The 14,767-nt window shown below is 50.3% G+C and overlaps 1 protein-coding gene and 1 long non-coding RNA gene across 2 annotated transcripts in view; both read left to right on the top strand.

Moving 5' to 3' along the window:
• LOC119955482 (inactive phospholipid phosphatase 7) overlaps positions 1–12,560 on the top strand; it is a 42,422-nt gene extending 29,862 nt beyond the window's left edge. Inside the window, exon 2 of the mRNA XM_038781707.1 lies at positions 11,668–12,560. Within this exon, the coding sequence (XP_038637635.1) occupies positions 11,668–12,038 (371 nt within the window). The 3' untranslated portion in view covers positions 12,039–12,560. The remainder of the gene's footprint in view (positions 1–11,667) is intronic.
• A 74-nt stretch (positions 12,561–12,634) lies between these two features.
• Positions 12,635–13,933, top strand: LOC119955485. The gene is made up of 2 exons (XR_005458480.1): positions 12,635–12,976; positions 13,010–13,933. It is a non-coding gene; the product is annotated as an uncharacterized LOC119955485 (long non-coding RNA).
• Positions 13,934–14,767: the final 834 nt, after the last annotated feature.

Genomic DNA, 14,767 nt, shown 5'->3' with positions numbered 1-14,767 from the left:
CCCGATCTTGGGCATCCAATCTAAGCTCCAGCCGCGCAATTGCCTCCTTAATCGGGTCCAAGCAGTCCTGTTTCTGTTTGGCGAAGCCCTCCTGGATAACTTGCATCAGCTGCTCCGTTGACCGCTGGGTCGACAAGCCAGAGGTCGGGTCCTCCGCCATGCTGTCCCCTGCTGCAGCTTCACTCCAAGCCTTCTCTGTCTTTCTGTTTCTGCCTTTACGAGCACTTTTAGTCCTTCTCTCCATGCACCGATGTGGGAATTCAGTACACAATTGCCTCTGTCATCGATTTTTCAAATCAAGTCCGGTAAAAAATCGGGGGAAAAGGTCCAAAAGTCCGATCTAAGCAGGAGCCACCAAATGTACGACTTGCTCCTTCATATCCGCCACCGGAAGTCCTCACACCTTTCCTATATACTCTCTCATTCACTCTCTTTTTCACTCTCTCTCACACACTCTCTCTCACAAACACTCTCTCAATTTCAGACAAACCCAATCTCTCTTACAAACTCATTCTCTTTTTTTGAAAATTTAGAGTACCCAATTATTTTTTCCACAATTAAGGGGCAATTTAGCATGGCCAATCCACCTACCCTGCACATCTATGGGTTGTGGGGGCGAAACCCAGGCAGACACGGGGAGAATGTGCAAACTCCACACGGACAGTGACCCAGAGCCGGGATCGAACCTGGGACCTCGGCGCCTTGAGGCAGCAGTGCTAACCACTGCGCCACCGTGCTGCCCTTATATACTCATTCTCATACATTCTCTCTCGCACACATACTCTCACAGTTTCTTTCACAATCTCTCTCACCCTTAGAATAATTAAAGGGCAACACGGCAACGCAGTGGTTAGCACTGCTGCCTCACAGTGCCAAGGACCCGGGTTTGATCCCGGCCCCGGGTCACTGTCTGTGTGGAGTTTGCACATTCTCCCCATGTTTGTGTGGGTCTCGCCCCCACAACCCAAAAGATGTGCAGGGTCGGTGGGTTAGCCACGCTAAATTGCCCTTAAATTGGAAAAAAAGGATTGCGTATTCTAAATTAATTTTTTTTTAAAACAATAATTAAAGTTGTTTCAGACAAACAAAGGGCCTAAGTAAAAGATCTTTGGTTTAACAGAACATAAATCCCTTTTAATGACCTCACTGCAGTCGTAGCTATAAGCCGATCGAAGAAGACTATATCAGAGATAATGAATAGAACTAATTAAGTGACCTTCTGTCTAACTAAATAACATTTTGAACACATGAGATAGTAACTTTCTGAGCAACTAGATATTTAAAATCTTGACACAGAAAAAATAAACAAAACTTAGAGCCATTCACAGAGTAGATTTGTGTCTGACTAGTTTGAAACTCAAATAATATTAAAAACATGAATAACAGACTGTCGATAAACTATAATTTGGCCGTTAAGAAATCGCTCAATTATAAAGATAAGAGACAAATTGGGCTATTCACAGAATAGAAGGAAATATGTATAAAAAGGGACAGAATTGAAGAGTCCTCCCTCACAAGATGTTCCCTTTCAAGCCTGTCTCGTCAAAAAAGTGTTTTGAGTCTTTTTGTCAGTATGTTCTTATCACTCTATTAAGAAATGTTTTGAGGTAGAGATAATTTTAGAATTTATATGTTTAAGTATACCTTTCTCTTGATGAAGATAAGCTGCCAAGCAGATAACAAAGGGCTGTTAGCAGATTCCTATTTTTAACATCTATATCTTTGTATTTTACAACCGTAATAAAATTCCCACTAAAAATATAAACTGTGTTTTTTACTTTAAACGAATTTTAGATCTGAGACACACATTTCGGATGTCTTAAGTGACAAAGGATCCATGACCAAAAGCTATGGGTGATTTACTCGGTAAATCAACCATTAGGAGTAACTGAAATCTGATTAACTGTTTAAGCACTGGATGGGTAATCTCCCTGTAGTGAGAGCTGATTCACTGGATGGGGAATCTCCCTGTAGCGAGAGCTGATTCACTGGATGGGGAATCTCCCTGTAGTGAGAGCTGATTCACTGGATGGGGAATCTCCCTGTAGCGAGAGCTGATTCACTGGATGGGGAATCTCCCTGTAGTGAGAGCTGATTCACTGGATGGGGAATCTCCTTGTAGTGACAGCTGATCCACTGGATGGGGAATCTCCCTGTAGTGAGAGCTGATTCACTGGATGGGGAATCTCCCTGTAGCGAGAGCTGATTCACTGGATGGGGAATCTCCCTGTAGTGAGAGCTGATTCACTGGATGGGGAATCTCCCTGTAGTGACGGCTAATTCACTGGATGGGTAATCTCCCTGTAGTGAGAGCTGATTCACTGGATGGGGAATCTCCCTGTAGCGAGAGCTGATTCACTGGATGGGGAATCTCCCTGTAGTGAGAGCTGATTCACTGGATGGGGAATCTCCCTGTAGTGAGAGCTGATTCACTGGAATGGGAATCTCCCTGTAGTGAGAGCTGATTCACTGGATGGGTAATCTCCCTGTAGTGAGAGCTGATTCACTGGATGGGGAATCTCCCTGTAGTGAGAGCTGATTCACTGGATGGGGAATCTCCCTGTAGTGAGAGCTGATTCACTGGATGGGGAATCTCCCTGTAGTGAGAGCTGATTCACTGGATGGGGAATCTCCCTGTAGTGAGAGCTGATTCACTGGATGGGGAATCTCCCTGTAGTGACAGCTGATTCACTGGATGGGGAATCTCCCTGTAGTGAGATCGGAATTCACCGGATGGGGAATCTCCCTGTAGTGACAGTTGATTCACTAGATGGGGAATCTCCCTGTAGTGAGATCGGAATTCACCGGATGGGGAATCTCCCTGTAGTGGGAGCTGATTCACCAGATGGGGAATCTCCCTGTAGTGAGATCGGAATTCACCGGATGGGGAATCTCCCTGTAGTGAGAGCTGATTCACCGGATGGGGAATCTCCCTGTAGTGAGAGTTGATTCACTGGAATGGGAATCTCCCTGTAGTGAGGGCTGATTCACCGGATGGGGAATCTCCCTGTAGTGAGAGCTGATTCACTGGATGGGGAATCTCCCTGTAGTGAGAGCTGATTCACTGGATGGGGAATCTCCCTGTAGTGAGAGCTGATTCACTGGATGGGGAATCTCCCTGTAGTGAGAGCTGATTCACTGGAATGGGAATCTCCCTGTAGTGAGAGCTGATTCACTGGATGGGGAATCTCCCTGTAGTGAGAGCTGATTCACTGGAATGGGAATCTCCCTGTAGTGAGAGCTGATTCACTGGATGGGGAATCTCTCTGTAGTGAGAGCTGATTCACTGGATGGGGAATCTCCCTGTAGTGAGAGCTGATTCACTGGATGGGGAATCTCCCTGTAGTGAGAGCTGATTCACTGGATGGGGAATCTCCCTGTAGTGAGAGCTGATTCACTGGATGGGGAATCTCCCTGTAGTGACAGCTGATTCACTGGATGGGGAATCTCCCTGTAGTGAGAGCTGATTCACTGGATGGGGAATCTCCCTGTAGTGAGAGCTGATTCACTGGATGGGGAATCTCCCTGTAGTGAGAGCTGATTCACTGGATGGGGAATCTCCCTGTAGTGACAGCTGATTCACTGGATGGGGAATCTCCCTGTAGTGAGATCGGAATTCACCGGATGGGGAATCTCCCTGTAGTGACAGCTGATTCACTAGATGGGGAATCTCCCTGTAGTGAGATCGGAATTCACCGGATGGGGAATCTCCCTGTAGTGGGAGCTGATTCACCAGATGGGGAATCTCCCTGTAGTGAGATCGGAATACAACGGATGGGGAATCTCCCTGTAGCGAGAGCTGATTCACTGGATGGGGAATCTCTCTGTAGTGAGATCGGAATTCACCGGATGGGGAATCTCCCTGTAGTGAGAGCTGATTCACCGGATGGGGAATCTCCCTGTAGTGAGAGCTGATTCACTGGAATGGGAATCTCCCTGTAGTGAGAGCTGATTCACCGGATGGGGAATCTCCCTGTAGTGAGAGCTGATTCACTGGATGGGGAATCTCCCTGTAGTGAGATCGGAATTCACCGGATGGGGAATCTCCCTGTAGTGAGAGCTGATTCACTGGATGGGTAATCTCCCTGTAGTGAGAGCTGATTCACTGGATGGGGAATCTCCCTGTAGTGAGAGCTGATTCACTGGATGGGGAATCTCCCTGTAGTGAGAGCTGATTCACTGGATGGGGAATCTCCCTGTAGTGAGAGCTGATTCACTGGATGGGGAATCTCCCTGTAGTGAGAGCTGATTCACTGGATGGGGAATCTCCCTGTAGTGACAGCTGATTCACTGGATGGGGAATCTCCCTGTAGTGAGATCGGAATTCACCGGATGGGGAATCTCCCTATAGTGACAGTTGATTCACTAGATGGGGAATCTCCTTGTAGTGAGATCGGAATTCACCGGATGGGGAATCTCCCTGTAGTGGGAGCTGATTCACCAGATGGGGAATCTCCCTGTAGTGAGATCGGAATTCACCGGATGGGGAATCTCCCTGTAGTGAGAGCTGATTCACCGGATGGGGAATCTCCCTGTAGTGAGAGCTGATTCACTGGATGGGGAATCTCCCTGTAGTGAGAGCTGATTCACTGGATGGGGAATCTCCCTGTAGTGAGAGCTGATTCACTGGATGGGGAATCTCCCTGTAGTGAGAGCTGATTCACTGGAATGGGAATCTCCCTGTAGTGAGAGCTGATTCACTGGATGGGGAATCTCCCTGTAGTGAGAGCTGATTCACTGGAATGGGAATCTCCCTGTAGTGAGAGCTGATTCACTGGATGGGTAATCTCCCTGTAGTGAGAGCTGATTCACTGGATGGGGAATCTCCCTGTAGTGAGAGCTGATTCACTGGATGGGGAATCTCCCTGTAGTGAGAGCTGATTCACTGGATGGGGAATCTCCCTGTAGTGAGAGCTGATTCACTGGATGGGGAATCTCCCTGTAGTGAGAGCTGATTCACTGGATGGGGAATCTCCCTGTAGTGACAGCTGATTCACTGGATGGGGAATCTCCCTGTAGTGAGATCGGAATTCACCGGATGGGGAATCTCCCTGTAGTGACAGCTGATTCACTAGATGGGGAATCTCCCTGTAGTGAGATCGGAATTCACCGGATGGGGAATCTCCCTGTAGTGGGAGCTGATTCACCAGATGGGGAATCTCCCTGTAGTGAGATCGGAATACAATGGATGGCGAATCTCCCTGTAGCGAGAGCTGATTCACTGGATGGGGAATCTCTCTGTAGTGAGATCGGAATTCACCGGATGGGGAATCTCCCTGTAGTGAGAGCTGATTCACCGGATGGGGAATCTCCCTGTAGTGAGAGCTGATTCACTGGAATGGGAATCTCCCTGTAGTGAGGGCTGATTCACCGGATGGGGAATCTCCCTGTAGTGAGAGCTGATTCACTGGATGGGGAATCTCCCTGTAGTGAGATCGGAATTCACCGGATGGGGAATCTCCCTGCAGCGAGAGCTGATTCACCGGATGGGGAATCTCCCTGTAGTGACAGCTGATTCACTGGATGGGGAATCTCCCTGTAGTGAGGGCTGATTCACTAGATGGGGAATCTCCCTGTAGTGAGATCGGAATTCAACGGATGGGGAATCTCCCTGTAGCGAGAGCTGATTCACTGGATGGGGAATCTCTCTGTAGTGAGATCGGAATTCACCGGATGGGGAATCTCCCTGTAGTGAGATCGGAATTCACCGGATGGGGAATCTCCCTGTAGTGAGAGCTGATTCACCGGATGGGGAATCTCCCTGTAGTGACAGCTGATTCACTGGATGGGGAATCTCCCTGTAGTGAGAGCTGATTCACTGGATGGGGAATCTCCCTGTAGTGACAGCTGATTCACTGGATGGGGAATCTCCCTGTAGTGAGAGCTGATTCGGTGGACCCGGGATCCCGGCTGCGCCCGCTCAGTGACTGGAGAATCCCGCCTGAGGTCGATGGACTTTTACATTATCCGCGTCTCGCCCATTGTGATTATGTGGGCGGGGGTGGGGGGGGGGGGGGGGGGAGAGGGGTGGGGGAGAGGAGAGGGGAGGTGGGGAGGAATCCATCCCTGTGAGTTGCAGGAAAATAGTTTTCCCTCCTCCGGGTGATTTAGTCAGAAATAGATGTGTGAGATTAATCATTCACGCCAGTGAATTTCTAAACCGGCGACATTCTCAGACTGGGGGCGATTCTCCAATATTGGGCTCAAGTGTTCGCGCCATCGTGAACATCGTCGCACGACGGCACGAACCGGGCCCGAGTACGACAGATTCTGGCCCCCACAGGGGGCCAGCACAGCACTGGAGCGGTTCACCCGCACATGCGCAGTTGGGCCACGCCAACATGCGCATGCACGGGGGACTTCTTTAGCACGCCGGCCCCAACTCAAGATGGCGTCAGGGGCCGGGCGCGCCAGAAAGTAGGCCCGGGGGGGGGGAAGAGGCCGCCCGCCGATCGATGGGCCCCGTTCGCGGTCCAGACCCCATTGGAGGCCCCCCCAGTGATGGAGCCCCCCTCTTCCCCGACAGGCAGGCCCCCGACCATTATCACAGAGTTCCCGCCGGCAGCGACCAGGGGTGAACGGTGTCGGCGGGACTCTGTCGTGTCGGCGCGGCCACTCAGCCCCGCCGATTCCAGCGGCCCGTGGCTGGCGGCGTGCCAAATGGCGCCGATTCTCCGCACCTCGGAGAATCGCGCGCCGGCGTCGTGGCGCGTTTACGACGATTCTCCGGCCCGGCACGGGGCTCGGAGAATTGCCCCCACTGTCTCTCTCTCTCTCACACTGTCTCTCTCTCTCTCACACTGTCTCTCTTTCACACACTCACTCTCTTTCACACTCTCTCTCACACTGTCTCTCTCACACACTTTTACACACACTCTCAATCTCTCACACTCTTTCTTTCATACACACGGTCTCTCTCACACTGTCTTTCACACACTCTCACACTGTCTCTCTTTCACACACACTCTCTTTCACACTCTCTCTCACACGCTCTCACACTCTCTTTCACACTGTTTCTCTCACACACTCTTACACAAACTCTCACACACTCTCAATCTCTCACACTCTTTCTTTCATACACTCACTCTCACACTGTCTCTTTCACACTCACTCTCTCTCACACACTCTCTTTCACACACTCTCACACACAAACTCTCACTCTGTCTCTCTCATACACTCTCTCACACTCACACACACTCTCTCACACTTTCACTCGTGCACACTCACACACACACACTCTCACACCTTTCCTCTATAGAATAGGCCATGAGACCAACCCACAAAACATTCCTCAAAGCAGAGAAGGTTAATTCCAATTCTCTTCCCACACCTAGTGGTACACTAAAGCAAACTTTTGTCTGTTTCCATAGCTGGAACAGGTGGCTCGTCTGTCACCAGGGGCTTATAACTTGAGGGGACGTCACTCCACATCAAACTAGACCAGGTAACTCTCCCACCCTTACTGCCAGTGTTTGGTGTGTTTACAGGTTGACACACACGACCTGTCTGACCGTGTTCTGAATGCACAGAGAAGGTTCCGGGGAGATTTAATAGAGACATTCAAAATCATGAGGAGTTTCGATAGACTAAATAAGTGTTTCCACAGACAGGAGGTTTGGTAACGTGATCTGTTTTTGTGATGTTGGGTGAAGGATAAATATTGGAAGGAATATTTCAAGGAAGAGCTCTGCTTTGAAATAGTGTCGTGGGGTCTTTTATTTTTTTTAAGTGTTTTTATTGAAGATTTTAATTTATATTTATGACAGAGGGGGAAAAAAGCATATTAACAGAATAATCCAAATACACAATTTGGACAAAGTATAAATAGGCTACGCCATTAGAACATAGAACAGTACAGCACAGAACAGGCCCTTTGGCCCTCGATGTTGTGCCGAGCCATGATCACCCTACTCAAACCCATGTATCCACCCTATACCCGTAACCCAACAACCCCCCCCCCCCCCCTAACCTTACTTTTTAGGACACTACGGGCAATTTAGCATGGCCAATCCACCTAACCTGCACATCTTTGGACTGTGGGAGGAAACCCACGCAGACACGGGGAGGACGTGCAGACTCCACACAGACAGTGACCCAGCCGGGAATCGAACCTGGGACCCTGGAGCTGTGAAGCATTTATGCTAACCACCATGCTACCGTGCTGTCCTTACCATTGCAGTAAACGTAATAGAAATATGATGAAAGTAACTAAGACATAGCACAGAAATAGCTATGGCAGCATAAATAAGTATTTTACACCTTTTGACTCCCGCTAAACACTGTGCGGTTAAACTATACACCTGTACACTACAACTTCCCAGTGTGGTCTCTGTTGGTGGATCGGGCCCGGCCCCAACTCTGGTGGGGTGAGACCACATGTGACCCATGTCGTCGGGAACTCGGCCAATCGGGGACGGAGCATCACGGGGCAGGCCACAGCCAACATACGGAGGCCGTGGATATAGCGTGCGGCGTACTCTGTGAATACGCCGCTTTTCAGGGGGCGGAGCATCGCAAAAGCGGCGCCGCCCCCGATTTCGGCGTCCATCGGGGATTCTCCGCCCCGTTGCCGAACGTGATTTCGCCGTCTGTGATGGGAGAATCCAGCCCATTCCCTCTGTTTTTCTCTCCACGGATGCTACCTGACCTGCTGAGTATTTCCAGAACTTTCCGTCTTTAATTTCCAGCCTGTGCAGTATTTCTGTTTTGGTAGTAAATCAGAGTGGGGGAGGCTGATTGGCTGGGCACAGAGTGGGGGGAGGCTGATTGGCTGGGCACAGAGTGGGGGGAGGCTGATTGGCTGGGCACAGAATGGGGGAGGCTGATTGGCTGGGCACAGAGTGGGGGAGGCTGATTGGCTGGGCACAGAGTGGGGGAGGCTGATTGGCTGGGCACAGAGTGGGGGGAGGCTGATTGGCTGGGCACAGAGTGGGGGAGGCTGATTGGCTGGGCACAGAGTGGGGGAGGCTGATTGGCTGGGCACAGAGTGGGGGAGGCTGATTGGCTGGGCACAGAGTGGGGGGAAAGTTCTGGAGGAAGGTTTTCCATTCAACATGCATTAACCATATTACAGGGTCAGCACTTCCACAGATGGGAACGGCTGATCAGTGGCTGTGTGAACAATGCTGCGTGCCATTACTGGCAGAATCACTCTGCACATTGGCAGCTGCACATCCTCTAGTGCTGCTGCTTCTGCACTGCCATTGAGCCAGTTTGTGAGGATAATGAGACAGGAAGCATGCAGACAATACCCTCAAACATGATCAGTGTCCAGACACCGAGCTCCCAGCCGTGTGACCTGTTTACAGTTTTGACCAGGCCCCAGACATGTGGTTACTGTCCAGATTATGTGAGAGTCGAGTCACTGTGTTGCAATGAGTGCCTCAAACAGATGTTAGCCCCCCCCCCCCCCCCCCCCCATTTGTGGTTGTAGATCAGAGGCTGGGAATCCTGTGGTGAGCAACTCACTTCCTGACTCCCCAAAGCCTGTCCACCATCAGGTCAGGAGTGTGATGGAATCTCTCCACTTGCCTGGATGAGTGCAGCTCCAACAACACTTGAGAAGCTCAACGCCATCCTGGACAAAGCAGATCCCCATCCACCACCTTCAACACTCTCTCCCTCTACCACTAACGCAGTGACAGCCGTGTGTACCATCTACAAGATGCACTGCAGCAACTCACCAAGGCTCCTTAGACAGTACCTTCCAAACCCACCACCCTAAAGGTCAAGGGCAGCAGATACCTGGGAATACCACAACCTGGAAGTTCCCCTCCAAGTCACTCACCACCCTGACTTGGAAATATATCGGACGTTCCTTCACTGTCGCTGGGTCAAAATCCTGGAACTCCCTCCCTAACAGCACTGTGGATGTACCTACACCACATAGACTGCAGCGGTTCAAGGCTCACCAATACCTTCTCAAGGGCAACTAGGAATGGGCAATAAATGCTGGCCCAGCCAGCGACACCCACATCTATGATTGTAAAGGTTTCTGTTTCGATAATGAGCACTGCCCATGCTCTTGTTTAGTTGGCGGTGGGCTCCGTACAGAGTGGGAGGCCTCCTGATTAAACCATCCTTCAATGAAAAGTGCCTGAAGTGTTACAATGATCTACAGGGCCCCTGAAATGGAATGGAAGAGAAGGGAAATAGGAATGAGAGAGCAAAAGAACAGGGAGTAAACATGTGGTAGAGCGAATCGGTTTGAGCACCACATAATTGTGCTCGTTAACTTGCTCTTCGAAGGATTCAGGGTGATAATTATCTGGGGATAGTTGATGTGGTCGTCGCAGTGATAGTAAGAACGGCAAATACAGCAGAGATGTGCATTTCGCGGGCTCCAACACGATAAAGCTGGCAAGGTTTTGAACTCTGGCGACACATCAATACTTTAAAGAAAATCAGAGTTCCGAGGACACCCAGCACTTTGAGAAGATGGGGCACTTTGGCTTTTTTGATGTTGTGGCCTTTCCAGTGACTGGAGTTTCCAGAGTTGTGCCGTCTGGTTACGCTCTGGGCCGAGTGCGATGAGACATGGTTGCAGGAACCGGAGATGACCCGGGGCCTGTTCCACTGAGTCTGGACAAACCCGATTTCCTCATCGTCCATACCAACTGGGCTGACAGCAAACTCACAGAGTCATAATATATACATCACAGAGTGAGGCCTTGCTGCCCCTCGGGACCATGCTGGTGCTTATGTTCCTCCTCCCATTCACTTAAGCTTACAATATATCAGGCAGGGATCTTCGGTCTTGTCTATGGCTGGACGCATTGCGGGCGAGAACAGGACGTTTGGCGTTCTAGCCAAAACTCCGCTCACTCTCAGAAGCACCAGGAAATCCCAGCCGCAAACGGGCTGACGTAGGCCCCAAGCACTGGAATTCTCTCTGTAGACCTCCCCATTTCTCTACCTCGCTTTCCTTCTTTAAGATACTTATTAAATTAAACTCCCCCGGGCAGCATGGTGGCGCAGTGGTTAGCACTGCTGCCTCACGGCGCCGAGGTCCCAGATTCGATCCCGGCTCTGGGTCACTGTCCGTGTGGAGTTTGCACATTCTCCCCGTGTCCGTGCGGGTTTCGCCCCCACAATGTGTGCAGGGTAGGTGGATTGGCCACAGTAAATTGCCCCTTCATTGGAAAAAAAATAATTGGGTACTCTAAATTTAAAAAAAAGGTTTTTAAAAAATTAAACTCCCCCTTTGACCAAGCTTTTGGTTATCTGATCTAATATTACGGCTCCATGTGATACTTGGTTTTATAATACTCCAACAGAGTGGAATTGGGATGTTTTATTAGGTTCAAGGTGCTGACTGAATAATAAGTTGTTGTTGTGAATGTATGGAAGCACCATCGACCCAGATTGGCCATAGGGGAGAGCTGACTGGTGGTGATTTAACCTGTGGGTCACCACACCTCAGCCGAGAAGGTGGGGCCTTCACGGATAACCTCAGCCGGTCGGGGAATTGAACCCATGCTGCTAGCGTCACTCTGCATCACAAACCAGCCGTCCAGCCAACAGAGCTAACCGGTCTCCTGTGAGGAACGTGCATGGAACCTTGTTGAGTTGTTTTACGCGCGGTGACAACCTTTCTCATGTTTTTCTTCCCAAAGTGTTTGATGGAGGAGAACGTTTGTTGACCTTCTGACCTTTTTCCCTTTCCAGCTTTGATCCTTGACCTGCTGGTGGTGGCAGCGGTGCAGAAGCTGGTGAAGAGGAAAGGGCCTTCGGACGCGATGCCCGGCCTCCTGGATTACGTTGTCATGGATGTCTTCGCTTTCCCGGCGGGTCAAGCCAGCAGAGCTGCCATGGTCACCAGATTCTTTTTCAGCCACCTGGTGCTGGCTGTCCCCCTCCGCATCCTGCTGGTGATCTGGGCCGGGGTCATAGGCATCTCCCGTGTCATGATTGGCCGGCACTACCTGACTGACGTCTTCTGTGGATTTTTCATTGGCTACTTGCAGTTCAATTTGGTGGAGTTGCTATGGTTACCGTCCGGCGCCTGCCAGTTCCTCATATCAGTGATCCCGATATGATGAGTACGAACATGGAAGCTGAGACGTTAAAGGGGGTGTGGATGGGGGAGTGGGGTTGGGGCGGGGAGGGCACCTGGACACCCTTGGCGAAGGTAAGGAAATCTCAACACTTCAGACTGCCCGTTGCGAAAGCATCCATTGTTCAGAAGAAGTGAAAGACATTTCTGCCTCATAGATTCATTAGAAAATTGTGTTTTTTTTTTGGAATTGTATCTTGAAAATCCAGGAGATTTGCTCGTATTTGTATTTAAACGACGTGGGTGTTGGGGTGTGAATTGGCTGCCAATATTTTTCCACCAAATCTGCAAAAGGCTTTTAATGATGATATCTGAAGCCTTCCTAAGCATTCTCATCACAGCAGTTACAGAAGCTTCAATCTGTAGAAAATCTTAAAGGATGTCATAGAATTTACAGAGCAGAAGGAGGCCATTTGGCCCATCAAGTCTGCACCGGCCCTTGGAAAGAGCACCCCATTGAAGCCCACGCCTCCACCCTATCCCTGTAACCCAGCCTAACCTTTTTGAACACTAAGGGCAATTTATCATGGCCAATCCACCTAACCTGCACATCTTTGGACTGTGGGAAAAAAACCCAGAGGAAACCCGGAGGAAACGCACGCACACACGGGGAGAATGTCCAGTCTCCGCACAGACATTAATCCAAGCCGGGAATCGAACCCGGGACCCTGGAGCTGTGAAGCAACTGTGCTACCACTGTACTGCCCCATTGTTTCATTCTTTCCCTGAGACACCAGGAGCCTGTATTCATCTCCCCTACCTCTTGTTTTACTGCAATGTCTCTATCGCCGAGGTCTGTTGTCACCCTGTAACTTGCAATTAAATAAATGTCCTTCAATGCAATTCCAAGCACCTTCACCTTGAGTTCCAGGAGACATAACCAGCTCTCCGCCTGGTCACCAGCCCATTGGCCAGCTCAAGGTGCCTGGTTCAGGCCCATTGGGCCAGCTCAAGGTGCCTGGTTCCAGCCCATTGGCCAGCTCAAGGTGCCTGGTTCCAGCCCATTGGCCAACTCAAGGTGCCTGGTTCCAGCCCATTGGCCAGTTCAAGGTGCCTGGTTCCAGCCCATTGGCCAGCTCAAGGTGCCTGGTTCCATCCTATTGGCCAGTTCAAGGTGCCTGGTTCCAGCCCATTGGCCAGCTCAAGGTGCCTGGTTCCAGCCCATTGGCCAGCTCAAGGTGCCTGGTTCCAGCCCATTGGCCAGCTCAAGGTACCTGGTTCCAGCCCATTGGCCAGCTCAAGGTACCTGGTTCCAGCCCATTGGCCAGCTCAAGGTACCTGGTTCCAGCCCATTGGGCCAGCCCACCGCACCTAGTGCCTGTTCATTGGCCAACTCAAGGCGCATTTGGTCTAAAATCTAAAAGCTATTAAATAAAACTGGAAATAAAAAGCGAGCCTATGTGACAGTGACCATGAAATACTGGATTGTGATAGAAGCCCATTTGGTTCACTGATGTTCCTTTCGGGAAGGAAATATGCCGTCCTTACCCAGCCTGGCTTACATGTGACTCCAGACATGCAGCAATATGCTTGGCTCCTAACTGCCCCTCTGAAATGGCTGAACGGGTCATTCAGTTTGTATCAAAATGCTTCAAAAAACAATCAGAATAAAACTGGGTGCCTGCCTGGGCAGATGGTCACGCCCCTCATACAATTAAAAAATCTGATGCAAAGAGATGTATTGAAGAAGCTTGGTATCTGCCGCCTTTCTGAACCGGAGGTGTGAGGCGAGGAGCTGGGGCGGTAGAAACGGAAGACGTCCCATAAACCTAACGAGCGATATTTATGGAAAGACGGGAATTGTGTAGACTGTTTGGATCAGCATGGTTTTCTTTTGTTTATAACATGTTAATTGAATAAACCCTTTCATATTCTCAAGATACTATTTCCGTTTTCTTTTGCTGCTCCCAGCAAAGGGTTTGAAAGAATTTGTGCGTCTGTATCACACCTTTTGTTGCGTATCTCAGGGCAGCACGGTAGCATGGTGGTTAGCATAAATGCTTCACAGCTCCAGGGTCCCAGGTTCAATTCCCGGCTGGGTCACTGTCTGTGTGGAGTCTGCACGTCCTCCCCGTTTGTGCGTGGGTTTCCTCCGGGTGCTCCGGTTTCCTCCCACAGTCCAAAGATGTGCGGGTTAGGTGGATTGGCCATGATAAATTGCCTGTAGTGTTCTAAAAAGTAAGGTTAAGGGGGGGGGTTGTTGGGTTACGGGTATAGGGTGGATACGTGGGTTTGAGTAGGGTGATCATTGCTCGGCACAACATCGAGGGCCGAAGGGCCTGTTCTGTGCTGTACTGTTCTATGTTCTATGTTGCAGAACTCTTTGACGTGGAGTTGTTGCCTTGAACTCCAGTCACTGGCATCGTTTGAGCGAACATGTCACTCAGCCGAACTGAGCAAGCACCACCAGCACCAAATCCTGGGGCCGGCGGGGCGGCGGTATGGTTTCGGTCGAGGGAGGAACCCCGGCCGGACCTGGGCAACAGGAACATTTCCTGCTCTTAAAGAAAGACCTGCATTTATTCGCCGCCTTTCCCAATCTCAGCACGCCCCCAATCAGCTCCACACGCGATGAAGTCCCATTGAGGCGTAGTCACTGTTGGAATGTAGAAAATGGGGCAGGTGGTGTGCGCACAGCAAGATCCCGCAAACAGCAACAAGCAGATAATCTGTTTTCAGGAGCTGGTTGAGGTGTAAATACGGGCGAGGCGA

The sequence above is a fragment of the Scyliorhinus canicula genome, chromosome 21 (genome assembly GCF_902713615.1).
Source record: "Scyliorhinus canicula chromosome 21, sScyCan1.1, whole genome shotgun sequence".
Classification (NCBI taxonomy): Eukaryota; Metazoa; Chordata; class Chondrichthyes; order Carcharhiniformes; family Scyliorhinidae; genus Scyliorhinus; species Scyliorhinus canicula.
The sequence above is the reverse complement of the archived record's forward strand: the minus strand, read 5'-3'. Positions and strand labels throughout refer to the sequence as shown.